This window comes from Moschus berezovskii, chromosome 15 (genome assembly GCF_049115385.1).
Source record: "Moschus berezovskii isolate FMDL1 chromosome 15, NW_MosBer_1.0, whole genome shotgun sequence".
In the NCBI taxonomy this organism is placed as follows: domain Eukaryota; kingdom Metazoa; phylum Chordata; class Mammalia; order Artiodactyla; family Moschidae; genus Moschus; species Moschus berezovskii.
The window spans coordinates 16,166,779-16,182,357 of NC_142474.1; the positions used below are offsets into that span (position 1 = coordinate 16,166,779).

Consider the following 15,579-nt stretch of genomic DNA (forward strand, 5'->3'; position numbering starts at 1 on the left):
CACAATTCATTTTATCCATGTAAGGTGACTGTTATTAGCCACCTACTGGGACATGAACATAATCTCCTTAATAATAATTTGATCACCCATCCTACATCCACTCATCTCACCCCAGTATACTCGGTTAATTCCCCTCCCACCAACTGCCTGCCTTTAAAGGAGATCAATCCTGGGTGTTCATTGGAAGGACTGATGCTAAAGCTGAAACTGCCAATACTTTGGCCACCTCATGCAACGAGTTGACTCACTGGAAAAGACTCTGATGCTGGGAAAGGTTGGGGGCGGGAGGAGAAGGAGACGACGAGAATGAGATGGCTGGATGGCATCACCGACTCTGTGGACATGAGTTTGAGTGAACTCCGGGAGTTGGTGATGGACAGGGAGGCCTGGCGTGCTGTGATTCATGGGGTCGCAGAGAGTCGGACACGACTGAGCAACTGAACTGAACTGAACTGCCTGCCTCTATTCCAGGTAAAGGGATCACACAACTTGAAGACAGAAGCAGGCAGCATTGGAGCTTCTGGAAAGTATTTCTGATTTAGAAGCACTGGTGCTTTGGGGAAACCTTCAAACTCTGGTCTCAGTTCAGCTCAGTTCAGTCGTTCAGTCGTGTCCGACTCTTTGTGACCCCATGCACGCGGGACAGAAAGAGCAGCAGAGATAGAAAAGGATAAACTAGATGCTGTTTATAGCCAACAACTACAGATACAAAGAATCACAGAGTATGGGAATTTTTCTAGATTATTCAAGCCAATTCACCAACACAGCAAAAGACATAAAAGCTTTTAGATAAACACTGTCCAGGAATAAAGACAGTGTTTAGCTGGAATTTCTCTCCTGCAGAATCTCTCAGGGACCTGATAAGACACCAAAAGGTAAGAAACCTCAAAACAGATAATATTTTTAAAAGGACCCTCTGAATCAATGAGCTGAATCTACAAACAAATGCCTTTAAGAACACAAGGGCAGACATTTTGGAATATAATTTACATAAAAACAGAAGTTGATATTCTCTGACTAATTACATGTTGTATGCTTCTTACCATCTCCATTTGGCAACCAATGGCTTCTAAAAGTGCTGAGTCTTGAACAATATTTAACATTGCCCCTGAAACAACAAAAAAATACATTTAAAGACATGACAAGAATACGAAAATGGACAAAATATCTCAATTAACAGCAAAGATAAGAATATGATTTTAGCAGAGTATTCCTGGAAATTCTGTAAGACTACTAATAAATCCATCAGTTGGTCAAAAAAGAAACTCTTCAAAATGACCTAATTCTGATCTGCCCCCCAAATTTTAAAATGACATTTTTCTAAAATAAATCTGAATGTCAAACTTAGCTTTGTATAAAAACATGACCAATTTTTAAATTGGTATGAAAGACTAGATATAAACATCTCAATTTCATGGGTAATATGAACTAAGAAAAATATTATGGAACATTTTAAAAACCAGATTCTGACCTTTTCAGTATAAAATAACAAAGTGAAAATCCACGGCTATATCTTTCTGACCAATTGCTTTTTAAGAATACTTTTAGGGCTTGCCCACAGCTGCATATTCTGAAGGCAAGCTGCATGTATTTATCACCAAGGAACTCACAGCCCTAGAAACTAGTAAAGAAACAGGATGGTGAACCTTGCACTCTACTTCTCATCCCAGTGAGGGAGTGCTCCCATGCACTACGGATAGAGAGAACAGACATAGCTTTGCCAAACTATGCAAGAGTGACAACTGACTCTTCCTTGGAACATACACGGGGAACTTCTACAGAACAAGGATAAAGCAGAACTAAATATTCCATCAATTGTAGAAATTATCTGATTACAAATAGAAAGAGAAATTAAGGAAACTATTCCATTCACTGTTGCAATGAAAAGAATTAAATACTTAGGAATATATCTACCTAAGGAAACAAAAGACTTGTACATAGAAAACTACAAAACACTAATAGATGGAGAAATATACCGTGTTCGTGGATTGGAAGAATAAACATTGTGAAAATGAGTATACTACCCAAAGTAATTTATACATTCAATGCAATCCCTATCAAGCTACCAACGATATTTTTCACAGAACTAGAACAAATAATCTCACAATTTGTATGGAAATACAAAAAACCTCGAATAGCCAAAGCAATCTTGAAGAAGAAGAATGGAACTGGAGGAATTAACCTGCCGGACTTCAGGCTCTACTATAAAGCCACAGTCATCAAGACAGTATGGTACTGGCATAAAGACAGAAATATAGATCAATGGAACAAAATAGAAAGCCCAGAGATAAATCCACGCACCTATGGACACCTTATCTTCGACAAAGGAGGCGAGAATATAAAATGGAGAAAAGACAGTCTCTTTAACAAGTGGTGCTGGGAAAACTGGTCAGCCACTTGTAAAAGAATGAAACTAGAACACTTCCTAACACCATACACCAAAATAAACTCAAAATGGATTAGAGAGCTTAATGTAAGACCAGATTCTATAAAACTCCTAGAGAAGAATGTAGGCAAAACACTCTCCGACATAAATCACAGCAGGATCCTCCAAGACCCACCTCCCAGAATATTGGAAATAAAAGCAAAAATAAACAAATGGGACCTAATTAAAATCAAAAGCTTCTGCACAGCAAAGGAAACTCTAAGCAAGGTGAAAAGACAGCCTTCAGAATGGGAGAAAATAATAGCAAATGAAGCAACTGATAAAGGATTAATCTCCAAAATATATAAGCAGCTCCTGCAGCTCAATTCCAGAAAAATAAGTGACCCAATCAAAAAATGGGCCAAAGAACTAAACAGACATTTCTCCAAAGCAGACATAAAGATGGCTAACAAACACATGAAAAAATGCTCAACATCCCTCATAATCAGAGAAATGCAAATCAAAACCACAATGAGATACCATTTCACACCAATCAGAATGGCTGCTATCCAAAAGTCTACATGCAATAAATGCTGGAGAGGGTGTGGAGAAAAGGGAACCCTCTTACACTGTTGGTGGGAATGCAAACTAGAACAGCCACTATGGAGAACAGTGTGGAGATTCCTAAAAAAACTGGAAATAGAACTGCCATATGATACAGCAATCGCACTCCTGGGCATACACACCAAGGAAACCAGAATTGAAAGAGACACATGTACTCCAATGTTCACTGCAGCACTGTTTATAATGATTTCAAGTGATATGTGTTTTGAACAATCTAAAAAACTACAACTTGGAGGCTCTCTCATATGGAGATTTAACCTCTGTTCATTAAACTCCTTTCCAAAATGAAAGGATTTATCCTTCTATTTATTCTCCCTTCTTGCTGCAAAACACACTATACTTATGGGGCACCCACTCCAACCACTACTGTCACCACAAATTCTCTGGCCCTGCTGTTTCCCCTCCTGCAATGAAATCCTAACTTCACTGGTGCCTATTCAAATCCTGCTCTTTAAGATCCAATTTAATTTCCACTTTCCCCTATGAAGTTTCCTTGCTCTTTCAGTTTATTCTCTCTCAACACTAAAGACATCCAACATGACATGCAATCAGCACTTCCTTCTGCTGTTATCTGAGTACTCTGTGAAGGTGTTTCAATCTCTGCAATGAGACTTGCTCAAGGATAAAAGCCATGCAATTGCTTCTTTCTCCTCAGAGTACCTGTACCTAGGACCATGCCCTTGGATTTGATTAAAAAACGAAGTAGTACAGTAAGAGACAGCTGCAGTAACCAAGTTGAGAGGTGATAAGGGTTTAAAATACAGAAGTGGCCATAATGATGAAAAGTCATTCAAGACAGTATGATTAGAAAACCAACAGAAAACAATAAGGGAAAAGGGAGGAGGCATAGAAACAGCTACTCCTCAATCTCCTCTGGGCAGGTTCTGTTATGCCTTCCACAATTACACCCCACTCCAAATAGCCTTGCATGTACTAACAGGCAGGAGGGAAAGGCAGAGGTTAAAGTAATGATGGCAGAGAGGAAAGGGGAGAAAAAGGGGACACAAGGAGAGAGGGAAAGAGAAAAATAAAGAAAAATAAAAACAGAAAAAACTAAGCCAACATGAGCTACCAAGACAATTGATGCATTCCTTCCCTCATCTCACCTCTTCAAATTTTTTTTGTGTTTAAGAGCAAACAATTTTGCCTCTGATTAAGAATTACATAGAGCTGTACTTCGCTTAGGTTCCCATCACTGACCCCCTGCCTCAAGATGCCTGAGGTCAACAATAGTATCTGGGTTTTCACTTACAAAAAATATGTGTGAACACAAACCTAGTATCATTTGAGTGTTGTTGGGGTCCGTTTCCGTTTGCAAGGCACCTATTAGTATATTCACAAGTCTCAATTTCAGTGACAAAAAAGTTATTGGTTTATCATAAGAAGAGCTGTCATCATTACTAAACTTTCCTTCCAGGACTACCTGTGGAAGAAACAAATAACATTTAACATCACCTGCTGTGGCATACTACAGTCCTATAGGAACTGCTACAGCGGACAAAGAAAGGATCAGTCCAATGAGCAGGGCTTTCGGTCTGACTGATGGTAGCCACTGTGCTAAGTCTATTACTAACTTACACAACATAGACACACTAGCCTCTCACCACGTGAAATAGTAGAATGGCTGAGTGACAGAAGAAATACCTTCACAAATCAACTTTGCTGATTCACCTGAAATAATCTGAAATTTTTAAGAAAGTTCCTGTTCCATCTTAAAAATATATATTGACTTGAATTAGCACACAAAACATACAGAATATGAAAAACTTTAATAAAACCTTACCTCAGATTTGACTGTGCCAAAGTGATGTGGGAGGGGCAACAAAGAAAGCAGAATATTAATGGAAGATCGTCTCAGTTCTGTTGGATTTACATAGCTTTTGAATTTTGAGAGTTCTCTGCAAAAAAAAAAAAAAAAAAATAGCTATTAGTATTTCTGAACAGAAGTATGTTTTTAGCTATCGCTAATTTTTCACAATACAAGTACTAGGTTTGCTTTTACAGAGAATGCAGAAACTACTTTTCACTGAGTTTATATTCTGTAATTTCTGTGTGTTTGGGAGAGAGAATTGCACTGTTAAACTGTTAGGGAATTAAACTAGAATCTGATGGATTGATTTTAAATATCAGGCCTATGCTACAAAAGACCTATGGGCTGGGGCTACTCTTAACCCTCTAGACCAGGCCAGAAAGGATTCAACATACCCATGGACAAATCAGAACTGAAGGAGTTCGGGGACAAAGTGGGTCTGGATGCTCTACTCTCATTTAATGTGGCCTGAGAGCCCTTGGAGTACGAAGACCACTGGATAGGAGAAACTGGGAAACCGGGCAGGAAGCACCAAAATAGACCAGGCCAAAACCAACAACTGACATACTAGTACAGGATAAAAGCTTACCTGTCAGGCAAAATGGTTTCAAGAGCTGAAATAAAGTAAGGAACCACAACATCAATCCCTTTCAAGTCACAGCAGAACAAAGGAGGGGAGTTTAGAATAACGCTGGCCAAGACAGGATGGCACACATAATCATTTATCTGCAAACCTTGAATTAAAAGCATGTAAAATCTAGGAAAGCAAGAAAAAAATTTTAAACTGCTGGTCAACCAGTTTCATAATCACTAATATTTTCTACAGTCATCTTAAATTCTATTTCCAATCTTCACTACTTCTATCCTTTAAAAGGCATTAATGGAGTTAGAACAATTCAGAATCAAATACACTAAGAACCAAGTTATATTTCTTAATCAAAAGAAAAAAAAGAGATTCACGTCTATTACACTTTCTTGCAATGTTAATTAAGCTTTGCAGCTCAAAGTTACAGGTGCCTGCAAATGAAGTAACTAAAAACAAAAGGCCGCAGTAATTATCAATAAACTGGAGGAATTACCAAATTAAATTTCATGTCAGTAAAATTTTGCAGTATTCCAAAATTCCTGAAAAAAAAAAGTGTGTTTTGTCTTTTCCCACTCCCTTACTGTTTTGGGGGCACGATGAAAGAAAGAAACCTCATTTGACCCTTTATGCCCAATATGAAGGTCACCCTGAGTAAGAGTCCTTTTATGAATGTACTTAAAGTGTACCTTACTTTCAACATCCTCCCCTAACCCCCAAAGAACTAAGCATTCAAACTTCTATCATTCAAGAGACACTATATAGGTATACTCTTCAACTATATAAGGCACTTTCTCCACAAAACTCCTCACCTCCTGGTTACTGCTCAACACATTTCAATCTACCTTCTCTCTCTGGAACTCAACTACAAACATGTTATAATAACCAGTGGCCTCTCAGTTGCTGAATCCGAAAGACATGTCTAACTCTTAATTTACTCTGCTTTTTGAAAGCATTCAACCCTTTGAGTACTCCCTTCTTCTCTTATTCTTCTCTGATGTCTATGGCTAGCTCCTTTAACAAATCTTATTCCACATACCTCGTAATACTAGTGTTCCCCAGGCTGACAACCTTGGTTCTCTAAGCTGTTAGTCTGGTTAAACAACACACATGCCAGCAAACATAGTCGAATTAGTCTCTAGCTCCATATCCATTAGCCAAAAGCACACTGGAGACCTGAGGACAGCACGTGTCTGACTCTAGAACTCCCTGTGCACAGTGTCTGGCACAAAGTAGGAACTTTATAAATATCTGTTGATAAATAACCCACAGGCACCTCAAATTCAAACAGCTTCAACACTAAGCCTATCCTTGGCCCCCTCACACATCTATTTTTTGGTTGTTCACACTACCACCCATCTGATCTTATGGGCCAGATGGAAGGCTCATGGTCACAGCCTTCTCCCTTACTGCTACTGACACCATCTGGAGTACGACCCCAACCCAGTCTCCCTCCTAAGAAATGTGCCCCCACAAGGGGTGCCTGTATGCAGTATGAACCACCTTCACAGCTGTAGCTGATTAGACCAGAGGCAGACAGCTGATTAATCAGATCCTCTTTCCCAAGAATCTGAAATTGAGATTCAGAAAAATAATTGGCCTTTGCGTCACTAAAGCAAAGGCCATGGCAATTTGGAACTTAGAAGCCCACTACAATGTAAGAAATGGATACGCAGGTAACAGAAGAATGAGGCAGTTCTAGAAGACCATGATGACAGAGAAACAGAAAGGAAGAAAGGTGTTTCGGTCCCTGAATACTTTCTATCCCCTGGTTTCTGCCCTTCGTGAGACCCTACTGCATGTCCTGATCTCAGAAGATATTAAATAGCATGAGTTTCTCAAACTTTTGCTTAAGTCATATTAAGAGGGGTGTCCATTAAAGTCAACAGCTTATTAACTCCTGATTAGTTCCCTGCATGTACCATTCTGTTCCTACATATATTTTCTACTTTTCCTGAGTCAGTTTAATCTTCTCTCCTGAGAATCTAGTATGTACACAGACACCTGAATGTTCTATCACTTCAGCAGCTGTGTGAAAGATCAGCTGAGGAGGGCAAAAGAGAGTCAAGAAAAATAGGAGGCCATTACCAGTTAATTTAGGGAAAAAGTGACACCTGAAGTGTCATGGTGGCCAGAGTGAAGAGATTAGAAAGAGGGTTAAGTAGAAGAAAGGCAAGAGTCGGCTAACCACCTAAAGATACAAAGGGAGAGAAGAGAGGCCTAAAATGACGGCAAGTTTCTGGCATAAGCAACTGAATGGATGGCAGAGACATTCAAAAAGACTGGCTGAAGGCACAGATTTGGATAGAATGACCCCATTCAACTTGCTAACACAGTCTAAGTAACTAGCCATCTAGTAGGTCCAGCACAATCATTCAACAGTACTCTTTCCTGAACCCCCGGAGCAAGGGTATAATGCTGCTTCCTCTGAATGCCTATAGCACTTTATCTGTGTCTCTCCCCTGCCAGCTTCCTGTTGTTGCTGGATGGGTATTACTTGTGTACACGGCTCTGTTTGAGAAAATTAGCTCCTCAGAGGCAGGATTGACAGCTAACATTTTTGGATCATCTATAGTGTCTAATACTGTGGCAAAAAAAAATGTATCAAAAATTGAGTGTGGCCCTTCCAAATCTCTCTATAATTATTAAACATCAATAAGTCGGAATAAATACTTCTAAAATAAAAGAGACGTATTGGGGGTCCTCACCAAATCTCGTATGGTAGGTAAAAAGGAATTCAAGCAAAACTTTCAATTACTTACATGCATTTGCAGGTATTTCAAACCAATATTTACTTATCAATTCAGCCTACCAAGCCATGCTACAATAGACTTTCACTATCACAACTATACAAATGGAAAAATAAACAAAAAAATTCTAAGACCTGGATAAATAAGCTGGCAGAATCTCTTCTCCAGTCTTCTTGCTACAAAAAATCCTACACAGTGTCCCACAAGCCTCAGCTCTTCCTGCTTCATAGTTATCGGGAAATTCACTTGCATCAAACATAGGATTGGAAACCATGGTGTCTGTGGACATTTGTGACCCTTTCCGTCGAAACTCCATGCTAGCTTGTGTTGTAATGGCTGGGGAGAAAAAAGGAGGGTTTTATTATATTTGTTGATATGCAAAAAGGCTCATGGGACCCTGGACACAAAGATCAAATGTTGGTGTCATTAAATAGCTACTTGAATAGAATCCAATAATGCTTTTGTTTGGCAACTAGGTCTTAATTTTTTTTAAGGGCTCTCTGAAATCTTCTTTGAAAAGGGGTAACAATTAGTTTATAGTGGTACTGTCAGTTAACAGATTCAACAAGAAGCATTTTTCAACTGAATTTTTGATTAGCAGAGTACATTTATATATATCTGTATTCACAAACATACAGATATATAACACAGAATTTGGCTTTTCTATTACTTATTCTGCTTTTTTCCTCTCCCAATAAAAGTGATGCTTAAACAATAAGAAAAATAGGTGCTGCAATTTACACATTACCCCAGACAGACATCAGAACTGAATGGGTAATCCCATGCCAGGGTGTATACTTTAGGGAGAGGACAAGGTAAGGACAGAATGGGTAGGGAGGAAGAGAGAGCATTCCCACCACCCACCCGGCTCCAAAACACACACCAGAGCATTGCTCAACCAAGCAAAATGAGAATGAAGTTTAACAACCACAGACAGAAGCTAACTTGAGGTTGATAAATCAGAAAATTGGATTGGGTAAGAAAGATTATCACGGTCATTTGTTGTCACTGAAACAGAAGCCCTTCGAAAGTTGCTCGTGTTTTTAGGAAAAGATTTCATTGTGTAGTGAAAGTCACTCTGAAATCTTTTATCACTCTACATGAAATGTTTAAATTATTTTATAGTAATAGCTTTAACAGAATGCAGAGTCAAGCATAAATCTTTATGCAACTTCCCATGAGCCATTTTTAGTCCTGAATAAGGTATCTAGCAATAATACATTTGAAAAACACTACATGCAGAATGCATACAAATCAAACACTAAATCTGTATAAAAATAAGCTTAAGCTTTAAATTAAAAAAGAAAAAAAAAAAGCCAAAACACAGTTAGTGCAAAATCCTGGAATTCATGACATGACCAGACTAGTGTACAAAAATAATGGGACTGATTCAGGCAGATTAATTTGCTTTTGCCAACAATCTTCCCCATTCAAAACACAGAAAAGTATTTTTCTTCCCAGTGCAAAAACTACAAGAGACAATGACAATCAAAAATTTTAATGGAATTATGAAAAAAATAAAAACATGACTGCAATTAAGGAGAAGCTTCTGGTTCCTACTTACAAGATTTATAAGAAAGAAGAATTTGGATAAAAGATGCTGCAAGATAATAGAAATAAATGGAAACAAATCAAAGGACAGCAGTAATTATAAAATACTTTAAAGATGGTGAAATTTTACAATAAGTTAAGAAGCTTTTTAGCTTTTTAAAAGTTAGGTTAAAAGCTTTATGATACCACAAGCTAGTTCAAAAACAGGAAATTGTGCATTCAGATCCAAAATTAAGATTTTTGTATCATGCAAAACAATGAACGAAGAAAATTACACAACTACAAGGAATTGAGGTTCTGAACTGCCCATAACGTGCATTAAAATTTTAGTTCATTAACCCTTCCCAGCTCAATGTTACATTTACAAAGCACCGTGTACTGTCATGTATATCTAAAGCTAACTAGTTCATAGAAGCAAACATTTTAAGTTAGAGGTGAACTACATGGCAGAATTCCTTGATGGCAGCCAGTACTTAGAAAACAGACTAATAGAGTTAGTATTCTCCAACTTTCCACCACCCCCAAAACCTCAAGAGCAGCACCCAAAAGGACTCTAACCCATTCAACTGTCTGGATACCTCCTATCTCCTGAGTAATGCAACAGATTTTCTCATCTCTGAACACAAGGTTGGAGAAGAAGAGCTGCTATCCTTTCCCCACCAAGGAAAATGATTTAGAGTTGAAAATAAGAATTAGTTGCCCACATACGATGTGAATTTTAGTTTCTAGCTTTTGGCACGAGAGGATGAGTAAAGCTGTTAAAAACTCCCTATAGAGTGGGAAGATTTGTAAGTTCCCTTTAAGCAAGCCCACCAAGGAAGCAGCAGGTTGAACCACTCGGGATTCAGGGATTTTAGTGTCAACAGCTTGATACCCAAAAGTTACACTGTAAAAGAATTATATCTTAGTGAAAATAAATATATGACTGACTCAATCTAGAAAATATAATACAATAAACATAAACATGGGTCATAAAATTCAAAATATAAGGCACATGAACATAAGAAAATAGAAGCCAAAAAGTTTTTTAAGTGTTTTCATTTAGTCATCAAATAAACACATTTACTTATCCATAAGTCAAACTTGTAAATAAAATATGAAATGGTAGAATAAAAGGTATCTGAATTTGAACGAAACAAACAAGGAATCCCTAAACTCAATCATGCAACCTCAAGTTATATTCCTGAAAATGTCTTTATATCCATTACTCTTCTAAATTATTTAGAGATTTGTAAGAACATCCAGAATAATTACATGTGTATAGTGCTAACAGCCACAGACCCTTAGTTCTGAGATGATATATAAAAGAAATTTTATTTCTGAGAGAAAGCAAGAGATCTTTATGGCTATTTTATTAGTTTTACCCTGGAAATCAACACTCTCCCCAGAGATGCACTGTGTATGGTAGTCGCTCAGTTGTGCCTGACTCTTTGTGACACATGGACTGTAGCCCACCAGGCTCTTTTCTCCATGGAATTCTCCAGGCAAGAATACTGGAGTGGGTAACCATTCCCAGGGGATCTTCCCAACTCAGAGATAGAACCTGGGTCTCCTGGATTGCAGGCATATTCTTTACTGTTTGAGCCACTAGGGAAGATGCATAACCTAATGCAATTAGGCATCCTTTTATCTCAAGTTATTTCCAACCCCAGGGGAAAAGTGCTTCTCTTACCAATCAACCAATATTAATTATATTATTACATAGAACAGAATTAATGCATAAAGCACAGTGCCTGGTACAAAGTAACCACAGCTCAATAAATGTTAGCCATTATTATTATTATTCAGCTGTATTCATTTCAGTCATAAATATTCAGTATATTCTATAGGACCCCACCCTCCCATCCTACACCCTAATGCCACTACTTACAACTATAATGGTAAGATGACACAGATCAGATTTAGATAAGAGTTTCATTTCTGTAATAAAATCTAAATGAAGATATCAAGGTTGAGTTATTAATTCTTTATTAGTCTTATTTACTTACAGAGCAAATGACATTTTAAAAAATGTGCCCTTGAAATAAACTTTTCTAGACTAAAACCTAAAAGGATAGTCTTCTGTGAAGCAGAAATTTGATTTACATGTAGTAATGAGTGAATGGCTGTCAAAATCTAAGAAAACACTTTTTGTGAAGAAATTTCTGGTCAATCATGTTTAATTCTTTATATCAATAGTATTATCCTGGCTGACATGAAGGGAACTTCCAGGTCACCTACTGAAAGGAATCTGATTGAACAGAAAGTGGCTAGCCTGAAGTGTGTCTAATAAAACCAGACAAAAGCCAAACCTTGTAGAATAAACATGAAAAGGACACGTAGAAAAAGTTCAAAATTACTTCAGCTGGAAGGGGTTAAGCACAAGACACTGCTTGGTCAGAGACAGAGAGCTTTTTAAGATACATATTAATCTTGCAGGTAGGAAAGATTAAAAAGAAAAAAAAGGAAAGAAAAAAATGATATCGTATTTCTTGAGCAATATTTACCAGTCATGCTGCTGTCTCTGTTTATCCCATTATGAAGTTTACAGTGAACAAATGCTGCATCAAATAACCATGATCCAAAGAGATTCAAGATGCTGTTAACCTTTGGTCTCCGGGGGGCAGGCAGTGGCCGGGGTTCTGAACTAGTCTGATTTGGACTTGACAGAGGAGAGGTGGAGGATGCCTGATGCTGAACTTTCGAGGCGTGAGCAGTACTAACCTGTTAGAAGAACAAAAGAATATAGCCAGTCACAAGAAGGTTGCAAAAACAGCAGGACTTTTTAAAAGGATGGCTAATTAAACAGCCAATTTTATACGGTATGAAAACTCTTACTGTGCTTGTCTTCATGGTGGCCTTATTCACAGTAACAGCCCGGTGCCTCCGGTTATGTGGTGGGGTGGTATTGACAGCAGTGCTCTGAGGCATACTCAATCTATTCACGGGTGTTGGAGGAGCACTGTCTGATCGGGGTCTAGAAATGCCTTTAAAGAAAGACAAAAGGAGTTATTCTTCATAGTTCAAAATATGTGGTCAGCAAATCTTCCTCAAGCAACACTGGTGAAGGCTCAGGACCAACTAGTATAGCAGAGACTACAAGCTACCTCCTAATTGCCACCCATCCTTTCTTCCTGAGTTACAGAACACAAAACTTAGCTGGACGTGGTTATCCAGAATAAACAACTACATTCTGAAGGCTCCTTTATGGCCAGATGTGGCCATGTTCTGACGATAGAGAAGTGGGTAATTACTGGCTGAATCTCCTCCAAAAATCTCCTTTTAAGTGTCCTTTTAAGGACCAATCAAAGGTAGATGCTTCTTCCTTCCCAGTTACTAAGATAGCTGGAACTCTTTCAAGCATCATGGCCCATGAGAGTGTGCACAAAGGATGAAGAGCCAGAAGATGGAAGTGCCCTGGGTTTCTGACAATGGTGGAACTGCCACAGCAGCCCCATAGAGCTTAGCCTGGGGCTTAACATGTATGAAAATAAGCTACCCTGTTTAAACCACTGGTATTTCTGACCAAGTGGCAGCCAAACTTAACTGAACTAATGTATTACCTCTGTAATACCTCTGTAATATATTAAGTTACACATAACAAATGTTTTTTAAATGACAGGTATTACATATCAAGGGCTTCCCAGGTGGCACTAGAATCCACGTGCCAATGCAAGAGATATAAGAGATGTGGGTTCAATCCCTGGGTCAGTAAGATCCCCTGGAGGAGGAAACGGCAACCCACTCCACTATTTGTGCCAGGAGAATTCCATGGACGGAAGAGCTTGGCAGGTTACAGTCCATGGGATCGCAAAGAGTTGGACACAACTGAGCGGCTGAGTACATTAAATATCACTGCTCTTTAACAGGTTAAAAAAATTCTGACTTTTCATGTGAAAAACAGTTTAAAACAACGTTTCACAAAAAGTATAATTTGCTTCCTAATGATAAGAATGATATCTAATGCATTTTAATCTGTATTTTCTAGGATTATTAGTGAAATGACACTTCTTTCTTTTCCAAATCATTTATTCATAGCCTTTGTCCACTTATCTACCGGGCCTTATTCTTTTCTCTTTGCATCGCCTGATCTATTCAGCATTTATGTAATAATAACAAAAACATTCAGGCTATTACATTAGTTGCAAATAATTTTTCCTAGTTTACTACTGGGCAATCAAATCTCTTCATCTTTTTCTTTGCGCTGTCCCCTAATAGTCTCTAAAACTAGACTCTAGAGTTATCTTCAAACATCCAGCAACATACACAAAATTCACCTAAGAATGCATCCACCAGACAGCTGATTCCACGCATGGCACGAAAAAATATTTGAGGCAGATGTTTAAGGCAGGGATACTGATTCAATTCTTGTGGCATTCCGCTCACATTTAAGAACTGTTCCTGAAATTTGGGAGTAGAGCTTATAATGGCTGGGTTACTCAAATCCACGGGATTACTACCAAAAGAGAGAGCAAGAATTAATTATACATTTAGAAATTTCTTTAGCAATAAAATGCATGCAATCTAATTTTAAGAACAGGGCTGTGTGTACCTATTTGATTCAGAGAGGAGATGAATCTGTGTTTAATAGGCTAGGGAAGTAAACATCAACTCTACAGAAGACCTGCAGTGTGCTTATATAAACTTCATTTGCCTATTCAGAGAATGAGAACCAAAATAAGACTAGAAATTTTTAATTTTTTAAAAGTATATATGGATATATTGTTATATGTGTGGAATTAAGCAACAGAATGGTAAAATTATACATAAATGTACAAGAACCCCAAGGAGAAAATTTTACTTTAGTATTAATATTTCCAATTTTTAAAAAACTATGCGAAACTCGAGATTAGCGCTTACATTCTTGTGCATGCACGCAACTCATACATTTTGATATATTTAAAACAACATATTTGAGCTTGAGTATTTCCACTGAAAAGCAGATTTATGTTTTCACTAAAAACAGTCTGCTTAAGTGTCCATTAAACAGCCTTTCCAACTCAAAGTAATAATGTTTGTTAACGCATAGCTAGCCACTTGGAAAGAACTTCCACTAGCTACAAGATCAAAAGAATTAGGCTGAGAAATATAAATCAGTGGTTTATAGAGGATCTGGGCCTTTGAAACCTTTTTCCATCCAGTTAGACTCTTAATTTCAAGTAAATGAAAGTGAGGACAGAGGAATGTGTGTGCCTGAATGGAAAAGGGCTTCTAGTATTAGTATACTGGATCCACAGAATTAATAGTTCACTCTGTGGGGTAGAGGAGAAAAGAAGCCTCTAAGGACTTCCCTGGCAGTGCAGTGGTTAAGAATCTGCCTTCCAGGGCAGGGGACGCAGGTTTAATCCCTGGTTGGGGAACTAAGGTCCCATGTGCCTTAGGGCCAGAGAAGGAGAGCAGTGCATATGCACAAGAAGAGCAAAACAGCCCAGAGAGACAGATGATAGAGCAGCCTATCCTAAGGCTGCCCAGATCCCTCCAATCACAAATACTGAATGTTCACTGCTTCCCGACACCCAGTAAGACCTCTCTATCATCACACAATTATCCCTCTTTTTCACTAGCATTTGTTCAAATTCCTATTCTGTATATCCAAAAACAAAAAGTGACTAAAACACTCTTTCAGCTCAAGAAGAAGGACAGAGTATGAAGAGATCAATATATAGTGAAGGAGTAGGGGCTTCCCTGGTGGCTGAGTGGTAAAGAATCTGCCTGTGAATGCAGGAAACACAGGTTCAATTCCTGGTCTAGGAAGATCCTACATACCATGGAACAGCTAAGCCCACACACCACAACTATTGAGCCTGTGCTCTAAAGCCCAGGAGTCACAACTGAGCCCACTCACTGAAAACTACTGAAGCCCACACGCCCTAGAGCCTGTGCTCCTCAAGAGACATCATCCCAGTGAGAGGCCCAT

General features: G+C 38.4%; 1 protein-coding gene across 5 annotated transcripts in view; it reads right to left on the bottom strand.

Moving 5' to 3' along the window:
- The window catches only part of RALGAPB (Ral GTPase activating protein non-catalytic subunit beta), a 93,998-nt gene that overhangs the window by 40,097 nt on the left and 38,322 nt on the right, over positions 1–15,579 (bottom strand). For 3 of the 5 annotated variants that reach the window (XM_055437250.2, XM_055437247.2, XM_055437246.2), the window contains 9 exons: positions 13,940–14,118; positions 12,501–12,649; positions 12,170–12,386; positions 9,697–9,732; positions 8,267–8,468; positions 5,389–5,556; positions 4,773–4,887; positions 4,265–4,412; positions 1,044–1,108 (listed from right to left, as the gene is read on the bottom strand). In XM_055437250.2, the coding sequence (XP_055293225.1) occupies positions 1,044–1,108; positions 4,265–4,412; positions 4,773–4,887; positions 5,389–5,556; positions 8,267–8,468; positions 9,697–9,732; positions 12,170–12,386; positions 12,501–12,649; positions 13,940–14,118 (1,279 nt within the window). The remainder of the gene's footprint in view (positions 1–1,043; positions 1,109–4,264; positions 4,413–4,772; positions 4,888–5,388; positions 5,557–8,266; positions 8,469–9,696; positions 9,733–12,169; positions 12,387–12,500; positions 12,650–13,939; positions 14,119–15,579) is intronic. The other 2 variants (XM_055437249.2, XM_055437248.2) reach the window with 1 other exon arrangement.